Below are 26129 nucleotides of genomic sequence, written 5' to 3'. Positions count from 1 at the left end.
ACATCTCGTTGCTCAATGTTTTGGATGGGGAACTTACTACGATGGGGGGTAATCTCGCGAGAGTTTGTAACGTTAAAAAAAGACGAGCTGGGATTTGTAGTTTTTCTTTTTGTGGGGACGCACACACATATGTGTGGCTGCTATAGGACGCGTGTTGAAGAGTTCTGCAGCGCAGGATGCGAGGCTGTGCCTCTCTGCATCTGTTTCTACAGCTCTTTAGTGGTTATCAGCAGTATGATGCAGACAGAATACCTAAAATAGACGAATGACTCATGCCTAGCTGAGAGCAGGCTCACCTCACAGAGTGCCAGCACTTTAGCCAATGAACTGTCTCCATGCGCTCTCCGTTGGGCGGGAGGACGCGCACATTTTTCACCAATGAGAGCATCCTTTCATTCATAAAGTGGTGTGGGCAGTTTTTTTCTAAAGCGTGGGTTTGGAGGGTTTCATAATCCTGACTGAAACCGTCAAACCTGTTCTGGTGAGAGCCAATGACGGTCTCTGGATGGGAGCTGCCGTAATGTTTGCCCAATCGCTCCTCATCCCGGTCTCCCTTTGACCCACCCTGCTTCATACAGAAAATCGAATGAATGGGGAACGCTCTGGAGTTGATTGACATGCAAATGCTCCTACCGGTGGAATGGATCGGTCGAGGAACAGCTCCTTCTGCCAGTGAGACGCAACGGAGGGCGGCGCAGAGTAGGAGGTGGGCGGTGCGCTTTAAATCAGGCTAGACAAGTGTTGGGGGAGTGTGTGATGCTACAACCTCCTTATAAAGGGACTCTCTCACGTTGTGGCTTGGAAATTAGAGCACATTGCCTAAAATTGAGGTCTCCACATTACACACTCTCTCTCTCTCACACACACACACACACCGAGTCACCGAGAGCCGCTGCCATGAACTGGATGAACGCTGAAGAGATGATCCGCAGGGCCGAGACGCCTCTCTTCTGGGTCGGTGCGTTCACTGTGGCCTTCCTGACGCTGTGGCTGCTCTACAAGCTCCTCTCAGGCTTTAGGATCTGGGTCTTAGGAAATGGACAACTGCTTTCTCCGAAGCTGGGCAAATGGGCAGGTGAGTTATAGGTCACATCAATTTTCACGCCATCTACAGCACAACACGGTCACGGAGAGGGCAGCTGAAAAAGTAGGCAGGTAGTAGACTCGACGAGCAAAACACTAAAATGAGGTTATTGAGCTCAAACTTCACTTTGGCACAAAGAGAAGCTGCATTCTGGTGCGTTTTTTGTGGCTTCATTCAAGGGGAGGTTGGTGTTGCGTAACAGGCGCAGGTAAGCAGCTGATTGACTGACAAGATAATAGTCCTTATTAGCTCAATTGGGGTTTTTTTCTCCCCCCCTCCTGGCGTCAAACACAGCATCGTCTGCTGCCAGGGGCTCCAATCAGCGTTTTTAACCCACATTTGGAGCTGGTTGGTTGAAGGGGGGAGGGGGGGGGGGGTGCCCCACATTGGTGAGCCAGGAGCCAAATTGCGCAGGCTATGCGCACTTTTCAGAGAGCTGTTTTATGTGGGTGAGCTCTCAGCCAGAGCACTACTGAACCACATTAGCCCATCCGCATGATGTAGGACAAACCCGTATGCTTAATTAAAACGTGACCTACATCCAGATCATTTTCGCAGCTTTTGACTTGTCTTAATCTTTTATTTTTCTCTACTTTGCACATTTATACTGCCTGTTCAGGCGCTGTTTTGTCATTGTGTTGTGTCGTCGCCTTTTTTTTTCTTGTCCTCCTTTCTTGTCGCCGTGTCCCATTCCATTTGTCCTACATATTGTGTGATCAAGATTAGAATGTCATTAATTGGATTTGATTGTTACTTTTTCCCGTGTGCATGTATAAACAGGGGTGATTTAGCATGTCCTGCATACGTGTATTTTGGTTTGGTATAGACTATAGTCTCAGAGGAATCACCCTGCCATGGCTTGACCCACTTCTCTAGTCTCCTCTTTGGAGAAGACTGCTGCTGCGTCTGGAGCCTCTTGCTGCGCAATTTGCCAGGCGCTCTTCTTTCGTTTCGGGATAGGTCGAAATTCTCTCTTTTTGTGTGTGTGTGTGTGTGAGATCCAAAAACCAGACGGATGATGTGAACGCTTTTTTTTTAATATCTGATGTTTATCTGTGCACCGTGACGCACTTGACTTTCAAATCATCGTTTCTTATATAAAAGCGGATTTTTAATTGATGCTCTGTGCGCCATGAGAGGAAATGAAATGCATGACGCAAAGGTAGGATGCCTTTAGGAATGACTAATGCACAGTTTTTTTAGTGATTCTGATAGAATATGCGGAGGAATACCGGTGCACACCGATGAGTCATGTGCTTGTTCAACGCTTCGTCATCCATTGGTCCTATAGAAATGTTGATCTCCACCTCCACCACCCCCTGTATATCTTGTCAGATATAACTTTGCACTATAGATTTCTTTCCTGCCTGCCTAGTAACCACTGATGATTCTTTTGAGTATATTTTTTTGGTGCATCGAATATGTATTAATCTCGATGACTCAGAAGATGCCTCAAGATGTTTTAAAGCGAATTCTCATTTTGATTCATCATCTTGAAATCGATTCCTCAACTTTTTTTTCTACATTCGTTTTTCCAGAACGATGTGAACTTAAATGCCACTCCCTGAAACCACTTAGTGCCACCAGTCTGACAAGTCTGTCGTTCCTTACTAATCACAACGGTTGGAGATGGCAGGAAGTGGAGATGTGCGTCAAGGGAGGAGAAATGGGAGTGCTGATGTAAAGTGAGGGACGAGGCGTTCCTTTTCAGCTGGTTGGACCAGATGTGCAGGTCTGGCCAGTGTGGTGTGATTTTTACTTTTACGCACGTGTAAGTCAAGTGGTGATACTCTCTTTCCCCACATTTAAAGACAGGGACACAACTACTTCATAGCTTTGGCTTTGTTTGTTTGTTTTCTAATGCAGGCTACTGAAATCTTGTGTGTGTGTGTGTGTGTGTGTGTGTGTGTGTGTGTGTGTGTGTGTGCTCCACTAAAACTCTTCTGACCTAATTTTGGCACATTTGTCACAGCATGTTTTTGTTAGAAAACACATGTAGTCCTTGACAGTAGTTTGAAAAAAAACAATCTTGGAAAGACAGTCTTTGACTTTAAATGCCTAAATAAGAGTTTGTAAATGACAGAGCCACTTTAAATTAGCCTTAGGAGCAATTCTTAGACAAACATGCTTTCTAGAAAAAATGTGTCAAGTACTTTCTCATCATGAGCTTTTTGTGCACACATGACTTGAGGAAACTGTTATGTTTTCTGGTTGGACAGTTATTTTTAAGCATGTTCATTTTTCCTTGTAATGTTAGAAAACTGGATCAGTTAAGAAAAGGGACATGCTCTTCCCCCCTTTGCGGCAAGGTCAAGCATGTTCAGGTTTGTACTTGATGTCCTTTGGTGGCTGGAATCATCTTCTTGTCATGTAGTGTCAGTGTCAGTGCAGTATCTCTTGCTGATATCTGCAGCTCTGGCATGCAGAGCAGAGCAGAGCAGGGATTTCTCTGGAGTTCCTCTGCCAATGACAGGTCTTCCCCTTAGTAGATGGGACCCCTAGCGGTAGAGCAGGAGCACTGCAGCAGTGAGTCAAGCCGGCTTCCCCCATCTACTGCACTGTGCTTCTACACTTTCACCCTCCCTTCCTCCTGCCAGCACAAACAATGTCTGCAGCTCTGTTGTTTTTCTTTAGCAGAGGGAAATATTTGCATATTTTAACCGGATTTCAGACAAAAAGCAGGTTTTATGATGCAGTGTTTCATTTATTGTGTTGTAGTGTTCAGTTTTCTCCTCCCCCAGCTCCCTTCTCGTGTCTTAGCCCCCAGCGCCCCGTATTATATAAGTGAGCCCGTGTCTGTCCTGTTGAGAGTGTGTAAAACTCCATTATAGGGAAATAAATTAGACAAAAGGGACCTTTTTTTGCAAGGGTGGCTGGGGGAGGTGGTGATGTGACATGTGCCTTGGAAGTGCCCCCCCCCTTCTCCTCCCTTTTGACATTAGACTTTATTGAGAAAATGGTTCTATTATATAAGAAGGATGCAGCCATTCATCAGGACAAAAGTGACACAGGCTTGGGTAAGCACTTATGCAAGAATGTAGCTTGATGTGGCTCCTTGGAATAAACAGTCGGAGGTTTGAGAGTTTAACAACACGAGCTGGGTGGCGTTAATAATTAGAAAAGGATCATTTTCATCATTTTCTTTTTATGAATAGGCAGCAGGCTTCATTCATACATAAGGAAACACACATGTGAATGAAATGTATCCCTGCATTTGTGTTCAACTGAGGAAGGGTCTCCACTTCTTCATCCTTGTGAATGTGCTTCCCTCTAGTGCTGTGTGTGTGTGTGGGTGGAGAGAAAGAGAACACTGCTGTTCATGTGATGAACACGCTCTGTGACACGTGCTGTAGCCAAGGATGCTGGGTAAAAAAAAAGGAAAAAAAGAGAGAGAGAGAGATGCAGAGGATTTTTCTATCTCATTTCAAGCCCCCCCCACACACACTCTTCACATCCCAACTCCCCCATCCAGCGCGTGTGTGTGTGAGTGTCTATTTCTGTATCTTGCTCTTTCTTTGTAGCTACAGTACCATATTCCTCTGAGCATGCTGTTCTCTTCTGCAGTTTTATTTTTGTCACCCTCTTTGTCTATTTGTTTGCCTGCCACCCCCCCCCCCTCCATTGAATTTGTACTTTTATTAGCAACTGTTCTTCATAACGTGTGTTTATATTTGTCCATGAGTTGGTATTATTAAAAAGTACCAAACAGCAGCTGCTGAAATCTCACAGCTTAAAGTGTCCATCTTCCCCCTGTAACTTGTAATGGATGAGGGCCATCAAACGGTAGTTTGACACACACACATTTGAGCAAATGTGTACAAATCACTTTATTTTCCATCAACATTATTGAAGTGACAACAAAACAACAAAATAAGCCTAATATTGACCCATAAATGCCATAAATGGCTGCAAAAACTTGTGTTTTCTCATTTGCACATTAAGTCCTTTTTGTTGTTGTTTGTCTCAACTAAAATAAGGAGGTCAGGTACACTTATATGGCAGTTGCTCAGTCACGTTTCTCGAAACACGCGATACTAGACTGTCGGCATATTTGGAGTCACTGGTTTATACCCTTTTGTACAATGACACCCTATGCTGCTTTGATTGCGGTCCAACATGCCAGGAAAGCAGTTTGTTCAGTTGTGAGTATCTGTTGACACGTACTTTGAGGTTTCAGATGTCAGAGCCCATATAGAAAAATATTCAAAATACATTTTTAGTGCCTAACAAACCTCTGACGAATGCAGGGTGTGAAGTTGCTCAAGAGATTCACATATTTGTTTTATTGTCAAAGGATGAAGTGCTTATGATCCGCCTCTAAATGTGTCTTTTTTTTTTTAAATCATCATTTAGATAGATTGATGGATACTTAGAATATCAATGCTACAACAGGTCTTTCCAGTCAGGCACTGCTGAGGTCTGAGTGCATGCAGGTTGTCATGCCTACCACCACCAAAGACTGCAGCAGGGGATTCCACTGATTAGCCCCCCCCCTTCAGCCAAAGGACCGACTAATGCTGCAAGCTTTGAAATTCCAACCTGTAGGACACAGAACAGTTTGTCCTCCGCAGCGTGCGGTCAAATAGTTTGTTTGCTTCTCAAGAAATCACCTTGTCTCCAAGCAAGTAGTTGTGGTGCAGGAAATTGATTTTTAAACAAGGCATGTGACTGCAGAAAGGGGGGGGGGGCAGGACTATTTTTTGCTCTGTACCCAAATATAGATGCTGGTTCTATCTTGGGCAGCTCTGAAGTACATGTTCTCTTTTTTTCCTCTGTCTCTCACCCTCCCTTCCCTCATCTCCTCTCTCTTCCTCCCCCCTCTGGCCTGATCAGGCTTTATTTTTGTCGACTTTTATATCAACCATGTGACTTGCCTCCCCTGCTATTTAAAGCAGCATGTGTGTGTTTGAATGTGGAAGGTGGGCGGATGGAGAATGGGGTGTGTGTGTGTATGTTTTGGGTGAGGGTTGTGGTGGTGGTGGTGGTGGTGGGGAGGGGGGTCTGTCTTTGGATCTTCTGCTGCATCCCTCCCTCCATCCTCCCCTCTGAGGTAGGAGGGGCTGCTCGTTGATAGGCGAGTTTGGGGTGCGACAGATTACATAACAGTACGTAACGAGTGTGGGGCATACAAGGACCGCAGTCTCTCCTCACTGAGAATCTTAATTGGGGGTTTGGTGTTGGTAGGGAGGGTTAGGGTGAGTTGTTGCACTCATTTCAGTTCTGTTTTTCTGCCTTTACATGGAAAACAGCAGCAAAACCCACCCTGCCAGATCTATCTATCCACATTTAGGCACCTGCTTAGTCAGTACGCCTTCTTCTTGATCAATATCCTCTCACATGTAGACCATAAGGCATTTTCTTGCCTTTTTATGTTGCCAGCCTGTTGTGTTCACGCCACCTTTGGGTGTTTAGGTGCAGGGCTGAGGATGCAGGAGCAGCTTGGCCGTCGTGGCGATGATGGTGGGGGATCTTGTTGGTATTCAGGTGTTGCGGCAGGCAGGCAAGCAGGCAGCTCCCAGACGAGGCAGCGCAGGCTCTGCTATTTTTACTCCTCCTGCTGCTTTTTTTAGACCCTCGGAATAGTGAGCAGGCAGCGGCAGGGGCTGCTCCACTGCTGAGGAGGGAGGGAGGGAGGGAGGGAGAGAGGGAGACAGAAAAGGCTGGGGGATGTCAATACCTCTGGACGTGATGTGCAGCACTAAGCACAGCAGAGCTGTGGTGCAAATGCGCCCCCGTCAGGACGCCTCAGAGCCAGCATGGTGGACCAGTTTTCTCAGAGGTGTTGGAATGGGGGGGGGAAACTGGGTTCAGAGCTGTGTTGCTAGGAATGAGTGAGCGGCAACAGTGCACACATCCCTTCTGCTAACACATCATGCATGTATTCATGGATTCACACACTGCTCTTCAATGGCCTCTCCCAGATCTCCATTTTTTTTCCATTGCACACAGCGCTTACGTACATGGTTACCCCATCAACTCACATCCTCCCTTTGCCGTCAGCGTGTGAGCATCAGCAGTGCTGCTGTTGCTCACGTGCTTCCTTGCGTAGAACCTTCTTTGTTACATTATGTCTGTGTGTCACTGATGTAATAGGTTGCTCACGTGAGGGGAATTATGTCTGTGTGCGTGTGTGTGTGTGATTACTAGAGCTGAACAAATTTATTTTTTTTAAGACATTGTGTTCTTGCTAAATTGTTACAGGCCCAGGATATTGTTGCCTCCATGATGGCTGATCTCAACAGCATTATAAGGAGATGTTACGTCTTAAACAATGGTGTCCTCATCTAACTGTACAAGCCCGCCTCATTGCACGCACACAAACACACACTTCAGTCTTACTCAGTCCCTAGACAACATTTATTGAGAAAATGGTACTATTATATAATGGGTAGGAGGGGTGTAGTCATTCATAAGTACAGCACGAGGATCTGGGGAGTGCAGGGAAGGGAAGGGGAGGGGGGGGGTTGGTTGCCTAATGCCCAGTGGAAAATCACAATTCAAAGTGAAGTGTCCTTAAATAAGTAAGAGGCCATTAAACATGAGTTCTGATGGTGTGGATAGATGTTATTATGATGTGTAAAACATCTCTGTAGATATTCTTAGTCTTACACTCTGAAGTAACTGTTTTTGTTGCTGCACGGTAAAAGTTGAGAACATAGTGTCTTAAAAGCCACGATAAATATGAGCAGTGATGCACGTCTTGCATTCTTAAACCTAATGGTGTCCATCAGCTTAGGTTTCTGACACGTAGCACTAGTAACGAAGTTCAAGACGTAATGCTGCACATGTGTTTTTAGGCACATATGTCACATTGTTGCACGCACTCCTGTCAGGTCAAAGTTCAGATGGGTGATGATGTACGTGCACATCACTGCGTTATCGATACATTCCTACATGCAGGTGCAAAATTCTCTGCACCTCAAACTCAGCTGTGGTTCGATCAGGAGTCCCAGCTGTCTTCCTAGTGGGTAAATATTTTTCCTGTGTCACAGGAATGTGGTTTGTTCGCTCCGGCTTTGTGTCATCGAAGAAGAGTCACTGAGTGTGTGTCTCATCACTCATGGTTCTCCTTGCACGTTGACATGAAGTGTTCCAGAACAGGTTGTTCACAAAATAGATGCGTGGACTATGGATTTGTGTTGAATATGATCTCTGTAGCTATAACAAACCATGCTCTGTCCTTCCCACCCCCCCCAGCCATTTTACTTTGCAGCGACCGTAGCCTCTCCCTGCCTCTGTTTTAGCCCCCACCTGCATCTGCAACAAGAGCCTGATTTGGTACATCCCGTTCCCATTGAGGCTTTTCTGCCATGGAGCGTTTCATTCTTAACATGGGGGGGTGGGAGGTTTAAAAATAACCAGGGATTCTGCTCTCTTTTCACTTCTGACTTTGTGCTACTCGCTCTCACTGCTCTCATTCACTCACTTGTTCTCCCCCCCCCCTCTCCCTCTCCTCCACCGCCATCTCTATTCCATGTCTTTCTCCTTCACTCATTCGTTCTCTTGCTTCGCTCCAGTTCTATTTTTAGCCGCCCCTAGGATCCCTCCTCTACCCCCCCCCCACCCTTCATCTATCTCCCTACCCCACTTCACCCTCCTCCTTTCTCCCACTCCATGTTCGTCATCACTCCCTCCTCTCTGCATCCCCTCTCTCATCTTGTCTCTTTTTCCAGCTCTTTGCCAGAGAATGTCCTCTACCTCTATTAATCTTTCATCAAGCTTTACTAATATATTCATGATTCACAACTATGTGTATGTATTCATGAATCCATCCTCTCCTCCTCCACTACCACCACCACCACACCCTTTTCTTTTCGTTTAATTGTGTTTTTTTTTTTCCTCCCATCCGTCCTTTTCTCCCCACCGCCCTCCGTCAGTCAAGCAGGGGCCGGGGTTGATGGGCAGTGAAGGTTTAAAAATAGCCCTCCTTGCTTGACAAGGTGAGGAGAACTCTGAACACAAGAAGAACATCAGCTCCTCTTCCTCTCTCTGGCTCCCTTGCCTCCTGTCTCCTTATACACTTCAGCCTCTTAAACCATCTTTTGTTGTGCTTCTAAGAAATCTCACCAAACTCTTCTGCAGATCGCTGATTCCACCGATTCTCTCGAGGTATCAGTGGGTGTTGAGGGCTTTGTGAATCCTATACTGTCTTCTGTCCTTGTTCTGCTTTAATCTATTCCATTTTATCTCCACCTCTATATAATCTCTGTCCCCTTGTTGCCTTTGTAGCTTGCTCTTGGTGATTTATCTCCTATCCACATCATCTTCTGTTGTATTATATGCATCGTGTCTCCAAAATCTAACTGCACGCTCACTTGTGCATGTGTGTGTGTGTGCACTTTCACAACGGACACACTGTGATGAAAAAGCTGTTGTTGTACAGCTTAGAGAGAGAGAGAGAGGGGGGAATAGTATTGTAGGGTGTGTCTGCCAACAGATTTGCTTTGACTGCACAGTCTTTCCCTCGTGCAGACTCCAGATCGAGGCTCTGAGCCATATTGATGACGCCTGCATGCGGCCAAACCCGATGTGTCATAAGTTTTCTGAACAAAGATCAGATTTGTGTGTGTGTTGATGTGTGACTGTCACCAGATCCAGAGATAACAACACAGTGACAGAGCAATGAGTCAGTCTACAAAGAGTTCACTGTTTATGTGGAATGGCTGAGGTCATTTAGAGCAAGTTTACTGAGCTTGAGTTCTCATTAGGTAAAGACATTTTAAGTTTAAGTGGCCCATACTGACCTTTTTCCCCTCTTTTCCTGTGTTTCTTTCCAGTTGTGACGGGAGCCACGGATGGGATCGGGAAATCCTATGCGGAGGAGGTGAGGCTCCTTGGTTATTTCATTTCTTTCATGGGAAAAAAAAAACTATGACTCATGCACATACACCACATACACACCATGTTCGCTCATAGGCCACGGCAGGGGAGAGCTCTTACAGGCCTATTAACATGTACGAGGGCCCTCACACACACATATATAATATATACACACACACACACACACACACACACACACACAGGCTTACAGACGAGAGCTCGTACAGAGGTAACAAGCACACATTGAACAGGGGCTACCCTGCCACGTGTTTGGCCCATACCAGTGTGGGCGTGCAGGCTGTATAATGTAGTCATGTAGGGCCTTTGACTCATACTGTTGCTGTTGGGGCTACAGCGGGGCTAGCTGCCTGTCACGCAACAGAAGGCCATTATTATATCCAGTGTATTCATGCTGGATGTTTAGACACTTCAAAAGGCACATGAAGTAATCAAAGATGCACATTTATCTTTGCGCCTTGTGGAAACGGTGAAGTTTGTAGAAAAAGTGCGTGGACAGACTTTTACTTTAACAACCTTCTTTCTCTCTTTCCAGCTGGCTCGTCGAGGATTCGCCTTGTTGTTGATCAGCCGCTCCCAGGAAAAGCTGGATGACGTCGCCAGGTCACTTGGTAAGTGTGAGTGCATGTGTCCTCCTTCAGTCTTATTTTTCATGCTCCGGTGCAAACTGCTAAGTCAAAGCTTTGGTCTGTTGCAGATTAAATAAAAGTTTTTTTTTTCTAACATTTCAAAAAAAGGAACAGGCCGGTCCATACACTGACCAGGCTTTCCTCATTCAAAACATTTGTTCTCATCCATGCTGGCTAGTCTCCAGATTTTAACGGAGACTGAATGGTGAGCCCCCCCCCTCCATTCGTCCCATTAATAGTGCCCTGTCCTCGGCTCACTCTCTTTCCATCTGTCTCTGACGTCTCCCACAGTGCAATTTCCCCTGTCGTGCTTCAAGTCCACAGAGGGGGCTGATGGGTAGTCACGAGCAGGGTGCGGCATGCCAAACTCTGGCACTCCTCCCTCACGATTAGTTTGACAAAACTGCCCTCCTTATAACACGTAAGCAGGCGAGCCACCCAATCCTAAATGTCATTTTATTGTTGTGCGCTACTCTTGATCGCAAAACTCCAGCATATTCCTCCAGTTTAGCAGCTTCACACTTTCTCCTTATTTGCCACTGTGTCCCCAGCTGTGTGTTAATATAATAATGTGACCTGGATGTAGATTTCAGGGAGGCTCCAACCTAGAAATCCTCCCCCCCACCCCCCTACCTCACATCCCTCTCTGGCTCTATATCTGACTGAACACACACACTGACACAGTCCTAGTCTTTTCCAAGGCACATCCCAAGAATTGTCTTCTTATAACTCCCTCAACCACCTATCAGCTAAATGAGTCTTTGGACAATAAATTCTAATTGCAGCAGGCACGTCAAACATGACGAGGGAAAGGAGGGAGGAAGGAAGGGGGGAGGGAGAAGACCAGTGGGCTGGTTTGTTGGTACGCAGTGCCCTCTTCAGTTTGGACTGGTTTCATGCTCCGTTCATCTGAGTGGATTGAAGATGTTGAGACAGGGGATTACACGCTTTTGTTGGATCTTCTAATGAACTTTCCCAACAAAGTTCTCACATGTTTGTGACATCTAAAATTTCCGTGTAGGTTTTTATTATAGCAGATTCTTTTTCATCCCTCCCTCTTAGAAGAGCAGTTTAAAGTGGAGACGAGGACCCTCGCTGCCGACTTTGGCAGGTGCGATATTTACCCAAAGATCGAGGCGTTCCTGACGGGCCTGGAGATCGGTGTTCTTGGTAAGATCTGATTCTTGCAACTCTTCTATTTCTATATTGTCTTGTGGCAGGACAGTGGATACACTCACTGTGCTCTTGTCAGTAAAGATGTACAGCTACAGGCAGCTTGTAGAATAGTTTTTATGGCATTCATAAAGACAAACTTACACACCTTTACAGCCTTGGCTTTGCTGGAGACACACTCAGAGTATCCATTTTACGTCATACACACTAAATGTATACACATGTTCATACTTGAATTTATATATTTCTATCATTTTTAATGCAAAGATGAAACATGTGCTTTGATTGTTGGTTTGGGTGTTTCTAAACTTTTGTGACATGTGTCCTTTCATTTTTCAAAATCTGTCTCGAGTTGGAGACGTTTGTGAAGACATTATTTTCTCAGGTTACGATTACAGAAGAATCAGAGTTTCAGCTGTTGATGCAAGCTTTTGAGATTTAGACTCTTAGGCTCAGGTTGTACTTTTCAGCAGAACATTTAAGGAACTCTTTGTTCTCTTTTTACCACGGCAGTTGTGCTCCACTGGTTGCAAGGTGTGGCTGTGTGTGTGTGTGTGTGAGTGAGGTATAAAGATGCCTGTTTCTATCTGGTTTGCTTTTGCTGCCACCTTCTGGTAGATGGTGAGGATGGCTTCCTCTAGCTTCAGGTTGTTTAATGAAAACTAATTGCTTTTTCTCAACCTTTAACAACAGTTAACAATGTTGGAGTGTCTTACCCGTACCCTGAGTACTACCTTCACATTCCTGATCTGGACAACGTGAGTAAAATCTTTGTTTTCTTTCACTCAAAACAATGACAAAAATAACATTTTTTGTGTGTTTATTAGTTCATTAGTTCCAGGTTGTCCTGCACATATAGATAATTTCAGGCTGACTGGTGCTTTCTGTGTTTCAGTTCATCACAAATATGATCAACGTCAACATAACCTCAGTGTGCCAGGTAAGTTTGACTCCAGATACGCTCATCAGTGTGAGTGCAAACGGATCGTGGCCGCCACTTTTCTCCATCTTTTTGTTGTTGTCCTCTTCTTTTTTTCTTTCTTCTGTTCCCACCATTGTACCTGCAGTGTCTCGGTTGTTCCCAAAGCAATGGTGGACTACACCAACGCTGTCTGTGCTCGCCACCCACGCATCTCTCTCTCTCTTTCTTTCTCTGCTGTTCTCTGCCTGTCTTCCTACTTTTAGTCGTTTTTTTTTAATGAAACTATGTCCCCCTGTTGTCCTCTATGAGTTGTCACTGTGTTGATATTAATTGAGCCTCTCCTGTTCTTTCAGATGACTCGTCTTGTGCTGCCCAGAATGGTTGAGAGGTGAGTAAAATGATTGGCTTCCATGTTTTGCGACATGACTGCAGTCAAATGTCAGTGTAGTGAATGATGGTTTTAGGAACACAACAAAACAGGGAGAGACTTATATTATTAGACAAAAACAGTATTTTCAGGGATGAGAATTTATTATAAAGGTGAGTGTTATTATTGGGAAGTGGGACAAGAAATCCTCACTGAGCCTTCTCCATCACTGCATCTGTCTTTCCTCTCTCCTCCTTTGTTCGCAATGCTGACAAGCTTTCAATTCACACAAAGTGCTCTTCCCACCCGATTGGCTGCTCTGTTCCCATGTGATTCCTGCTGGCCAATAGCAGCATAGGCACATTTGGTGCCGTGTGAGGCTGGAGCGTCTCCACTACATCACTGCAGCAACAGGCTGCCATGGCAACGCACACGGCCACTACCACAGTGTTTTAGTGTGCGTGCAGCATCACTTTGTGTGTATTTGTCAGTGTGCTAAATGTGTATAGACACAGGGTTCCCACTGGCCTGGAAAATCAGTTAAAGTTGTGTGGATGTGATGGAAAACTAAGGACTTATGAACATTCTGGGATCAGCAGGATGCATTGTGATGCAGAATTGTGGCATTGTGGCAGCAGTGTTGATGCTGAGGAGGCTCCAAGTCATTTTTCAAAAATCTAAACTTGAATACTAAAATAACATGTGTTGTAGCCCAGCATGTTATCTTGACTTTACTGACAAAATACCTTTTGTGGTTTTTCTCAGGTCCAAAGGTGTCGTCCTCAACATCTCCTCTGCCAGCGGCATGTACCCCGTCCCTCTGCTCACAGTCTACTCTGCAACCAAGGTATGTGTTAACTCATTTTTAACACTAGTCAGTGTCACTTTCATCAAGCCAGCCCATCTTTTTTCCACATTTAAATGTAGTTATAAGGTTAAATTTGAAGTATTGTTTCCTTCTCTGGGCAGGCCTTTGTGGATTTCTTCTCTCGTGGCCTTCAGGAGGAGTACAGGCGTCAGGGCATCATCGTCCAGGTGAGTTTGGAATTGATCTCTCTGCTCCATCCTGTGGTCCCTTTTAGCATGCCCAAGGTTTTTGAGCTAAATACATATCATTAATAAAGTGGCATACATGAAGACACAGAACAAACCACATGAAGTACATCTGTACATGGTTTTATTTACAGGTGCTCTTGGTCTGTGATTTAAAAGCAGTTTTGTTCTGATTGTTGTTGCCCCACAGGAATGATGTGTCAATAGTGTATATAACAATAGTATTTTTAGCCTTTTTAAGCAGTGTCGTTTTTCATCAAATGTGCCAATAAGAACAATAACTTCACTCTGCTCTTCATTCATGTGCCACCTTGTGGTTGGACTGTGCATATGCTTACAAACCCAGAGTGTCCTCACACTACATTTAACAAACATACTTAAAGAATATTTAAAAAAACACTCTGCAGCGTAATTGGTCAGACAAAAAATCTGTAGGACTTCCAGGTTTCTTTAAATCACACTCATGCCAACTTGGAGAAAAATGTTTCACAGAATTGTACAATCTTTTTAAGCTCCTTTTAACATGTATGTTTTGTTTGTGCGCAGAGTGTGTTGCCTTTCTTTGTGGCCACTAAAATGACTCGTATCAGGAAGCCCACCCTGGACAAGCCCACCCCAGAGCGCTATGTGGCAGCTGAGGTCACCACTGTGGGTCTGCAGAGCCAGACCAATGGCTACTTCCCCCATGCTGTCATGGTAAGAAACCGTATAGAACACTTTGACCACTTTCTTTAACGAGGTAAAAGGTTGAACTCACTGTAAACATGTGTTGTCTTTGGATCTTTCTTGTCTTTAGGGTTGGGTGACCACTAAGCTGGTGCCGAGCAGCATCGTCATCTTCCTGGGAGCCAGGATGAACCGCCTGCAGCGTACGGGATATCTGCACAGGAGGAAGCTGCGGGAGCAGAAAAATGGAACGAGCCTGAAGAGCGAATAGAAAGATGTTTGATGATGATGCAGGCAGCCTCTCTGTTTTTTGACCTTGTGCTGAGTTTACAGAAGAAAAAACGACATGTGTGTGATTGATCTTCCAGGGCTGCCTGAGATTTCACCTTTGTGCCTTCTGTAATTATTCCCAGGAATTATGCATTGACTCTGTGTTTAAAACTGCAACCAGGAGGTGAAAGGATCAGTACATGCTGCTCTTGGCTAAGGACATTGATAGGTATTTTTTTTGTTACTGACACAGATGGTGAAACTAATACAGCCAAAAAAAAAGGGATTCGTTTAACCCTGCTGTTATAAGCAGTGGAAAATGGTGACGGGTATCTTTTTTATATTAATATATATATATATATATAATTATGTATAAATATTTATTTTATATTTGTATGAACCCAGACCTGTTGACACTGATGCATTTAACAGTTTATGGCAGTATCGAATTTCCTTTGTGCCAACTTGCTTGCATCACTGAGCTCATCATGCTTTGTCTCTTTGCTCCTCTTTTCTATTACATGTTTGCAGTGCATGTGTTTAAAATGACACTTTGTGGTGGGTTGTCAATGCGCTGTTGTTCTAAGCCGACGCTTGTCATTGTGATTAAAGTGCCTCTCTCTTGACATTAATGCTGGAAAGGGTTGGACTCATTGAAAGGGTCCTTGGTGGTTTTATATATTACAAAAGGATGTTTTCAACTGGTGCTACATTCATGTGAACTTTGGTTTCTCTTCCACTTGTGTCAACGTTTGTTTTGCTCTGTGGTTTTGGAAGAGGGACAGAGAATTATCATTGTGAAGCTTATCCTGTCTTCAGCTAAATCATCAGCTGTGATTGCTGCCCAGAGACTGGTTCACATACCACCAAGTGTTTTGGGAACTTGTCCCAGTTCTGGACCTGATATGATATGTGGTCTGATCTGTGCCTCAGCATAGTGGCTCTGTTAATGTTTGCCTTTCCAAAATTGAATTTGTTTACATTTACTCTGCCAAAGACAACCTGTGTTTTCTACTGTTTGTTAATAAAATGTTTGACCAAAAACGCAGTGTTTTTGAGTGTCTTTTATAATTTGTTTTACTGATACATACAATTTTGATTTAGAAGCTTTGGGCTAATCTTTAACCAAAAAATGCCGATACAGTAAGATCCACCTGAAGAGGTACTCGTACTAAAAGCAAGGATGAGTTTCCCTTTCAAAGTCTTTAACAGTTAGTTCTACAATATACTTAAATGACAGATAATTATATAAAAAATATATGTTATATATAATGTAATAATAAAAAGGCTAAACAAGAACACCATAATTGACTACAACCACACAATTTAAATGTGGGCCTATATGGAACTGATTGCAAGTATAAATACTGTAGCTTTAGGTTTAAAATTATTACAGTATTGCAATATTTCCGCGTGAAAATATAAAGATAAAAGACTTACTTGAAATGCTCGTATTTAAAATATAAGATTGACAAACAAGTGATTATGAACCAATGAACTGAAACCGAGTCGGAACCTTTGTTTCACGTCATAGTTCCGGGTAGGAATTGTTTTTGTGTAGCACACCCGACATGGCTGTCAAACCACAGGCTTCCTAGCTAATGTAAAGTTCTCCGTTTGCTGTTAGCTCTGTAGTTGCGTTTTAGCAACAATTTAAGTAAGTAATGGGATATTTTGGTTCCACATTAGACGTCCGAGGGTTTATCATAAATTCTAGTGGTGATTTATGCACGTTTTGGTAGGTTAGCGTCTTCGAATAACGTTGGTTTTAAAAAAGCTAGCTCAGTATTCACAGCCATTGCAGCCAGTTAACTGGCTCAAATATGCTTTTGCTAAAAGCCTCAGAGATCTAATTTATTAGTGAAGAATTTGTTTAAAGTGTTGGAAATCTGAAGTGAAATGTTGCTAAGCAAAGTAAAAGATAGACAGTGTGTATGTTGTTGTGCGTTAAACCAGAACAAACCACGTGAAAAAGTCAAAAAATGATAGCTGTGATGAGTCTTAAAAAAAGATAGCTAGCTAAAAAAAAACACAAATAAAATAGCTTAAAAAAGGCCATGGATTTAAATGTGTCTTTGCTAAAATCTAGCTCAAGATCAGCTGTCTTTATTTCCATCAGAAGGTGGAGAATTTTCTTTTGAACCTTTGTTCCTTCTTTCTTACATTGCAGATGTGGTGTGATGTCGGATAAGCGTCGGGCTGCCAGAGTGCAGGGCTCCTGGGCCAAACAACTGCCAAAACCCTCAGGCCCAACAGGTAATTTAATGTGAACTGTGAACTGTTAAACACTATATGCATGCTTCTCATTACCAAAGTGTTCATGTACTGGCTTTTCCATCCAATGTTTAAAACACATTTTTATATCCCAATACTGCTTTCTTTTGTTCTTTAAACAGGTACGTTGTCAAACAACAACCAGACTAAAAACTCCAACACTACCTCAGTTTCTTGGGGGTTTGGGCCCCAGAAAACCTCGAAAGCTTTTGAGTTTCACCAGCCTACCAAGGTAGAATGTGAATGTAGAAAAATCAGTCACTTTTAAACCCTGGTGATTTTTTTTATTTTTTACAGTACCTTAAAAATAATATACCTTCTCATTGCAGCCAGTTAGAGTTGTTCCACCAGAGAAGGTGATTGAGTAAGTCACCTACTCCTACTGTTCAGTACTGTTTTACCTACTTATAAAGTGTATATATGTTGTCTCAATATGCACCATTTTGCCCTGATAGGCAGGCAGGTGATCATGAGATCAGCCATGGACCGTCAGGGGTGTCCAGGTGAGTACAGGTTTGTTTTGGTGGGTAGTATGAAAAACACATCGCATCACATATTGATGAAGATTCGCAGTCATCCAGGTCATCATACGTAGATTGAGGCAAGGCATCTGGACTTGTAGAGTTTTCTTGAAGACGTTTTGCTGCTCATCCAAGCAGCTTCATCAGTTCTTCATCAGTCAGTGTTGTTTTTTTTTTTTCATTTTTACCCAGACCCACCCACTGAGGTCTGTAACCACATATAAACCATGTTTCCCCACCAAACAGTTAGAACTGATGAAGCTGCTTGGATGAGCAGTGAAACGTCTTCAAGAAAACTCTACAAGTCCAGACGCCTTGCCTCAATCTTCTCTACATCGCATCACATAGAAAAGAAAGAATGGTAACTCTTGTATTTAGTGAAGATGCAACAAATCTGTGATTGAGTTTTATGTCCACTAGATGGCAGTGATCCCACAAGCAAAGCAATACTTCATACTGCTCTTTTGAATATAATACTGCTGCATTTATGATTAGGAAGCTGACATGATATGTGCCGTGTAAAAATAGTTTGGTGAACAATCAGGATCTTTCTCTGTGAGTGTTTACTGATTCTAAAATACTGTACCTAAAAAATCAACATGTACAGACATAACAACATTGTTACAGATGGGAGTTTGTTACCTTGACTTTATGGCAAATATAGGAAGCAATGTAAAAAAGAAGTTATTATATCCTGTCTGCTTGATTAGTCATGGAGAAAACAAGGCACACCTGACCATGCAACTGCTTGTTTGCTGTTCACATCTTGAGTTTTTATTTCAGTGTGGTGCCGTACACATAATTTCTCTACAGTTGGGTATTATTTAAAAAGTCTTAGACTTCCAAGTACCTCATTTTGCACTATTCTGAACAAACACTGAATTCACTCCATACAAACTGTATACATTCACTTGACCTTGATGTGGACTGTCTGCAACTACTTTATCTTCCCCCTTGCCCAGACTGCGGCTGATGCCTGGGTTTCTTCCTCCAGAGGAGGCTGACTGGATGTTCAGTAAGCTGCTAGCAGAGCTTCCCTGGTCCCAGAAGACCAACAGCAACAGACAGGGTGGGTACCAGGGCCTTAAAAGTAAGCAGTCTGAAGGTGAAATGTAAGTTAGGACACTTTATCTATATAAAAGATTACAAATATTTCCAAAAGCAAAAATACAGCTCTTTGGATAACAGTAATTTGTGGCTTTATTTGTCTCTCAAGCCCGCATGGGTTGAATGTTTATCATTGTGAATTTTAAGGAAAGAAAACTCACACACTGTAGTCAGACTGTAAACAGCGAGCACATTGAGATGAGGCCAGAGTTTGCCCTTTGAATGAGCCCTTTCTCTCAGCTGGCTCTCGTCCATTTTGCGTGCTATTCTGCGACAGCTCTGTAACAGACAAACAGCATGATGAAGACAACAGGCTGTGATTTCTACACTCTGACCGCAGACTGGTTATGTAATCCTCAGTCCATCATTCCTCAGAGTATGTCAACAAAGTCCATGTGACGCTTAGGCTAAGCAGAAGTTGGAGAAGAAGGAAAAAGTGCACATAGACTCTCCAACTTGTCCCCTCCCCTGCTTTATTTATCCCTTTTGAACCCTTTTAATGCAGTGACTCAGTTTTTCCAACCATTCGGTCTCAGGACTCTACACTTGACACTGCGATAGTGGATAGATGTTTCGTCAATCTCTTCCCTCTGATAACATCTTTTTATGGAAAAAAGAAACACTTTTAAGAGTTGATAAATGACTCCATATATTTATAAATATTAGCTCCAGAGGCCTGTAATAATTCAGTGCCATAAAAAGAGATGGCTGCTCAAGCAGTTTGTTTTGTCTTCACTGTGTTCTTGTACCAGACGGCCAGCCAAAATACACTAATGGTAGAGAATTAGTTCTTGGAAGAGAGCTGTCTGGTTTCAGAGAGCAAGAGATACACCCAGACCCGCAGAGGCAGAAATATGATTACTGTTAATAACAGTAATGTTAATACTGGAAACAAAAATGAGAAGAAATCTGTCTCAGCTTTACCACCATATAAATTCGTACTCATTACACTGATAGGTTTCAGAGAACTGTGTGCTAGCTACATTTGATACTCAAAAGATACAGTTAAAACATGTGGAGCTCCTTCTATGGCCTTTTTTTTTCTTAAATACTTGTTTAATTTGGATGTTTTCTGATAAATATATAACTAAATATAAACCTTTCCTGAGGGCATTTTATTGAGGCAGTTTAAGGTTGGTGTTTTTTTATTTGCTAAACAAAAACAAGGTATAGATGTGGTGTATGTTTCCTAAAAATGCTTGAATTTTATGTTAAACCCTGATAACTACCTAGTGCCACCCTCTTGTGATTACAAACCAGTTTTATGGGAAGTCTGGCACTGATTTCCTGTGTGTTTTTTTCGTTTTTGTTTTTTATTTTGAAGGTGATGCGTATGAAGAACCAAGGTTGACCTGTTGGTATGGAGAGTTGCCTTATACGTACGCTCGTTCCACCATGGCTGCCAACACACAGGTAAGATGAAAGTCAAAGGAACCTTATGATGCTGCTTATGTCTTTCTCCCTTGGCAAGGAAGCTCACATTTGTCCTGAATTTTATTTTTATTGAAGGAAAATGGTCATTGTACTTAAGTTTGAATTGTGGCAGGGACTAATATATAATATATGGTTAATATCTCCAGAAAAATGAATGAATGCTTGGTGTTTTGTGTAAAGGTCTGATGATGACTAACTTAATGAGGCTACAAATGACCTATTTGCTTTTGTGGTGTCATCTTTTTTTTTAACATTGTGTACCTTTTCCTCATTCTATTTTTTTCTCTTTGCATTATTTGCTTAACTCTCCCTCATTTTTACAGTGGCATCCATTGCTGGTAACTCTCCGTGAGGCTGTGGAGCAGGTGAGCGGGCTCAGCTTCAACTCTCTGCTGTGTAACTTATATCGTGACGGCCACGACAGCATCGGCTGGCACAGTGACGACGAGGCTTCGCTGGGTGACAAGCCGACGATCGCTTCCCTCAGTCTGGGTGACACCAGAGTGTTCAGCCTCCGCAAGCAGCCTCCACCGGTGAGATGATCTGTTTGTGTTTCTAAACACTAGATGTCCTAATTTAACTGTATTTCATATTCTGCTGTTATTTTTTTCAATAGTTAAGAAACCTTTGTGTGTTCTGCCATTTAAAGATGAAGTCTTCTTTCTTTATGTTTTTCTTATTTTGGCCTTGAATCCAATTTACATTAAAGTGGTCTCTTAAAGTATTTTCTTTAGCCTTCTAAAACCTTTAGACTCTTACTGACCCTGTTCTGGTTCTGCTGAGATTGGTGGTAGGATATGGTTCACAGTCCAGGAGGCTTCAACTGCACACCATGCACTGAAATTAGAAATGCACTGTTGTGCAAACCCTAATACAAAGCAAAGGGTAAGCACAGTGGTGAGCAGCAGCCAAAGTGAAAACTGGACAGAGAAAAAGAAGCCTTAAGTCCTTTGTTGTGTTTGGTCTCTTTTTTTGAGGCCAGTGTTTAGTAGTCAAATTTACACCAAGTGTTTATAATGTATACTAAGTAAGGCAGGCTTCAAGAACATGAAATGGCCTTCAGGTTTAATGTGACAGTACATATGTTGATGATTATGTGTTTGGTCTTAACTGTTCATGACTTAGGAGGAGAATGGCGACTACACTTATGTGGAGCGGATACGGATTCCCCTCGCTCATGGCATGCTTCTCCTGATGGAGGGAGCCACACAGGATGATTGGGAGGTAGGCTCCACCATTAAAATGCCTTTTTGTTACCATCAGGATTATTCCCAAGAAAAAAAAAGATGCAACATGCTGATAAAGGAGTTTGAAAGCTATGTTTAGATTGTAACTGAGCTGCTGCAGTATATCACCTTTAGAGAGAATTAATGGAACTGACCTGTTGCAACGTGTTTTTTTTTAACTTTCTGCTACCTTTTGAATTAGTATTTTATTTCTAAGTAGTACATTTGTCTCATTTGTTTTGCTTTTAACCTTAACAAAAGTAACAATGCCAGCACCTGCCTTAAACAGACACAGACAGCCAAGATATAGTCCCTAACCATTTACTGTAAACTGCTACATAAACCCTCCATTGCCTGCCTATAGCTGAGTACATGTGAGGGTATAATCAGGCTCCTCCTCTGACCATCATCAAGGGGTGAGGGTGAATGGAGCAGCCCTAAAAGAAGAGTATCATCAGCATAATGAGAGTCATTTATATCACCGGGTTTATGCATGTATGTATAAGACGGTGTGTAGCTGGTTTCTAAAAATAACTGGGACACCGTCATCTGTGAGATAACAACGGTTTTAATTTTATTAGATCTATATTTTACCTGTTAGAAGACTAGATGAAAGCTTTGCTAAAATAGGTCACATGATCTATTATAATTAAATGTACAAAAGGAAAGAATTGAGTCAAAGATGCATAACAAACCAGGAATGCAGGAGAGGACCAATAAAGCAAAATATACACACACAAAGCAGGAAAACGGCAGTAAAATAAAATAAAACATGTATGTCCCATATGCTCATAAGATTTTTAGTATAAATCAATAAGTATCCTACTCCTGTAAGAAATGCTGCCCCATAGTGACCTCCTTCACTCCAGATCTTTCCTCAGCACTAAGCGTAGTGGTGAGAGTGACAGATAAGCAATAGAGCGGTGGAATAAAGTAAAGGGGAACTACAGAGACAGTGAAAGAGGTTTGAGCTTAGAAGGAAAAAAAGGAGAAGGTCACAGGTGTTTTATGGCGACACCTCCCTGAAAATCTCAACAAAAGTTTCATTGCTCCTTTAAAGACCTTTTGCAGAGAGAGAAGATCACTCCAGCCATTAATCCTGCGTCTGTCTTCACAGTCGAAGACGGCCTAACAAAGCCATCTGGTTGGGGAGAGAGTTGGAAGTGAGCATTAAATATTTAACTAAACCTGCCAGTCCAGCTGAAGTGCTTCATTTGTTTGAAAATGGATACAGGGTCATTTATGCTTTTTGTGGGGTCTTTCCTTTTGGCACTGCTGTGCATAAGCAAATCTTTCACCTCCCTCTCAGATGTAGGTGAAGGAGGAGTGCGTATCTGTGTGTGTGTGTGTTTGAAGACACAACACATGCAGATAAATCCAGTTATTGTCATGCAGAGTATAAATGTCTTGAACCCAACTGTGCAACTGTCTGTGATATTCTAACACTGGTGAATAAATAGACTTTACTCCGTATGTTGAACTTGGAACAGTTTTATGCACCATATGTCACATTTTCCTGTTTGAAAATGTGTACAGAGCGCAGTGACCTGACATTAATTTATTATCACACAAACATAATCCATGTTGGAATACAGATTACCAAGTAGCTTGTGACTAAAATGCATATTAACAATCTCTATATTTAGATTTGTATCTTGAACTGAATTTGTGCCTTCGACCCAATATCTCTCTGTGTCCTCACCAGCATCAGGTGGCTAAAGAGTACCATGACAGGGGCCCACGCATCAATTTGACCTTCAGGACTATCTACCCAGAGCCGGAGGGCCACAGACCGGGCACCAAGATGCGGTTCACAGCCAAACAGCCATAAATTCCTGTCAGAAACAGGCACCATTAGCCTGAGGCGACTCCTGTGTCCAGTGTTTGAGATGTGAACAGGACCAGCTCAGCAAGAAAATCTGCAAAATAAGGCCCCAGGAACATCATTATACTTCTGATTGAGCTTGTAATGGTCTCTCATTGAACAATTTCTGCACAGGTTGCAGTGTGATAATGGCTCCGGTCAACTTAAAAAGGGAGATTTGCTGCTCTTCCTAAAGTCACCTTTGTTGGTGAACCACAATAATAAGGCGGTCGTGAGCAGTCGTGATTATCAGATATGTCTTTTTTCAGGCTCATTTTATGGGCTCGCAGTCACACACTCATCAGAGCTTGGGTTACATTTGAAAACATCCAGTTTTAGCTACAACATTTTAGTGTGTGCATGTTTTCATAAAGACGTTGAAATAGCGATCTAAAGCCTATCTTAGGAAGCTTTTTTGGAGTGAGTTTAATTGCTCTAACAATCACATTTGGAATAGTATTGGTTTGTTTTATGCTCTGTAAACAATCAAGTGTTTGATGTAACAATTTCTAATTTTCGTGCGGTTTCAAAAACATTTTGTTCCGTTTGGAAAAACTGAATGTACACCTAGTGAACGTTAAAATAAATAAAAATAATGTTTATGTTAAACAGATCTACTTGTTGAGTCTTTGTTTATTCATTTTTATATCTGTAGACTATATTTACAGTATAATTTAGGAAATTCCTATTTCAGGTTGCCTTGCATCATCACGATGATTATGCTGGTAACTACTGGTAGATGTTCCCTTATAGTTTTGTTCACATATGCAATTGTTTTTAAAGGTTAAAGGTGTCCAGGTGCTGTGGCTGCAAAACAAGCACACATCATCATACCCACTGCCGTGCTTGACAGTGGGTATGAGGAGCTGTGTTTGGTTTTCAGCAGACATGATGGTGAACATTAAGACCAAACAACCCCACTTTGGTCCCATCTGTCCATTGTTGTGCTTTGTTCAAATGCAGTTTTGTGAACCTCAGCCATGCGTCCGTGTGCTTTTTAGACATGGATGCATGGCTGGCAACCCTTCAAACAAACTGGACTTGTTCAGTCTTCTTCTAATTGTGCTGTCAAGGACATTAACATCGAACATGCTCAGTGAGGCCTGTAGGCTCTAAGATGTAGCTCTTAGGGGTTTTTTTTTGTAGTCTGACCTTGGGGTTTGCTTGGATGTCCACTCCTGCTCTCTGCTTATGAATAATCTTTCTCACTGTAGACCGTTGAACTCCAAATAGTTTGAAATGATTTTATAAGTCTTTCCAGATTGGTGTGCAGCAACAGTTGCTTCTCTAACACAACTGTTTACATCTTTCCCTCTCAGCATTGTGTTAACACACACCTGATTGCTCTAAAAGAGCAAACTGCCATTTGCACACCTGCTGATGATCCGATTCATTAAGGACTGATAATCAGCAGCACCTGCTGCAGCTCATTTTCTTAAATCCTATGGAAGCAGTCGGCTATTGTACACATTTTTTCTTTGTGGCTTCATTTTCGCTAAATAAAAAATGTTGTTCTTCATCTAAGGTTGTATTTGCCTACTTAGGTTTGTGTACAAAAAACTGATTTAATGGGGGGGGGGGGGGGGGGGGGGGGGTAGTTCTAAAATGGACCACTACGTCTCTCCTATATGTCAAGGAAAACACACATTTTTGGCAATTTTGTCTTCAAGAATCAATTTCATCAGGTTCAGGCTCAATACCAAGATGTTTGTTGTGTAAATATGCAAAAAATCTGAGCACGCTGTGGACAAAATAAAGCACGAGTCATTTCATGATATAATCATTGTTGTAATTTTACCCAAATGATGTGATAAAGTTGTTTAATGGAAAATTCCAGTCGGTTCACTGAGATGGTGTTAACATCTTATGACAATGCAGTCACAAAGCATTAGGACAGTATGTTTTTATATCTACTTAAGGAGTAGAGTTACTCCAAAAAGAGGCTGTTATTGAACAATTTCTAGCTTATTGATAGTTGTCTGTGTGGTATTGATTGTTCAGTATATCAAAGTGCATCATAGCAAAGCAACCCTTGGTATATCTATACAGACAGATGCCATTTAACTGGTCCCAGCTGCTGTGAAATTGGAACATTGTTGAATCTTAATGTTACAGTTGCATAGAACTCTCAGAGGAAGACAAACTATCCTTGTAGTTTCACTAAGGTCTGTGTAAACAGGAGCTCTTACAGCCAATACTGGTGTGAACAGATTTACAGGAACAAAGAGAGGTGGAAAAATAAAATGGATTAAAGACTAAAGATCATTCTGTAGTTCAGCTTTCCACACATAAAGTCGATCTACACCAGTCAGCAAAACCGATCAAGTCTTAGATGACGGCCAAAAAACCTTTGTCTTTTCAAGTTATTTTTAGCTTAGTGTTAGAAAAAAAGACAACCCAAAATGATATGCATAGATTATTTTAAATTGACACAGAAAGTCAATCCTATAACGTAATGTTCTTTGGAGAGAACTTGAACATAAGGTGAAACCATGTGTGCCACCTTTCGGCTTTCTATACATCAGCACTGGTGCAGATAAGTGTTCTTCTGAACACCATAGACTGGGAACAGGATTTAGGCACCAACAGTATTTATTAACTCTAACAAGATTTAGTGAGAACTTACTCTTATTATATGGCTGCAGAAGTGGACTTTGAAAACCAAACACCACTTGATGCTGACAAGACGTTGTAAACTCAC

The 26129-nt window shown here is 42.4% G+C and overlaps 2 protein-coding genes across 3 annotated transcripts; both read left to right on the top strand.

The window, feature by feature from the left end:
* Positions 1 to 766: 766 nt before the first annotated feature.
* hsd17b12a (hydroxysteroid (17-beta) dehydrogenase 12a) lies at positions 767 to 16046 on the top strand. Its single transcript, XM_028431928.1, has 11 exons — positions 767 to 1075; positions 9862 to 9908; positions 10458 to 10533; positions 11614 to 11721; positions 12418 to 12482; positions 12620 to 12664; positions 13000 to 13034; positions 13779 to 13860; positions 13983 to 14048; positions 14613 to 14762; positions 14863 to 16046. Exons 1-11 carry the CDS (start codon positions 898 to 900, stop codon positions 15001 to 15003), a joined length of 993 nt encoding a protein of 330 aa, XP_028287729.1. The 5' UTR covers positions 767 to 897; the 3' UTR covers positions 15004 to 16046.
* A 501-nt stretch (positions 16047 to 16547) lies between these two features.
* alkbh3 (alkB homolog 3, alpha-ketoglutarate dependent dioxygenase) lies at positions 16548 to 24045 on the top strand. 2 transcript variants are annotated; one of them, XM_028431020.1, is made up of 10 exons: positions 16548 to 16659; positions 17173 to 17258; positions 17399 to 17508; positions 17606 to 17640; positions 17732 to 17779; positions 18760 to 18866; positions 20229 to 20317; positions 20662 to 20871; positions 21464 to 21562; positions 23270 to 24045. In XM_028431020.1, exons 2-10 carry the CDS (start codon positions 17183 to 17185, stop codon positions 23393 to 23395), a joined length of 900 nt encoding a protein of 299 aa, XP_028286821.1. In that variant the 5' UTR covers positions 16548 to 16659; positions 17173 to 17182; the 3' UTR covers positions 23396 to 24045. The 2 variants fall into 2 exon arrangements, with proteins under 2 accessions (XP_028286821.1, XP_028286819.1); XM_028431018.1 differs by having other exon boundaries at positions 18760 to 18887.
* Positions 24046 to 26129: the final 2084 nt, after the last annotated feature.

This window comes from Parambassis ranga, chromosome 19, assembly GCF_900634625.1.
Source record: "Parambassis ranga chromosome 19, fParRan2.1, whole genome shotgun sequence".
NCBI lineage: Eukaryota > Metazoa > Chordata > Actinopteri > Ambassidae > Parambassis > Parambassis ranga.
This window is presented reverse-complemented; position numbering and strand designations above follow the sequence as displayed.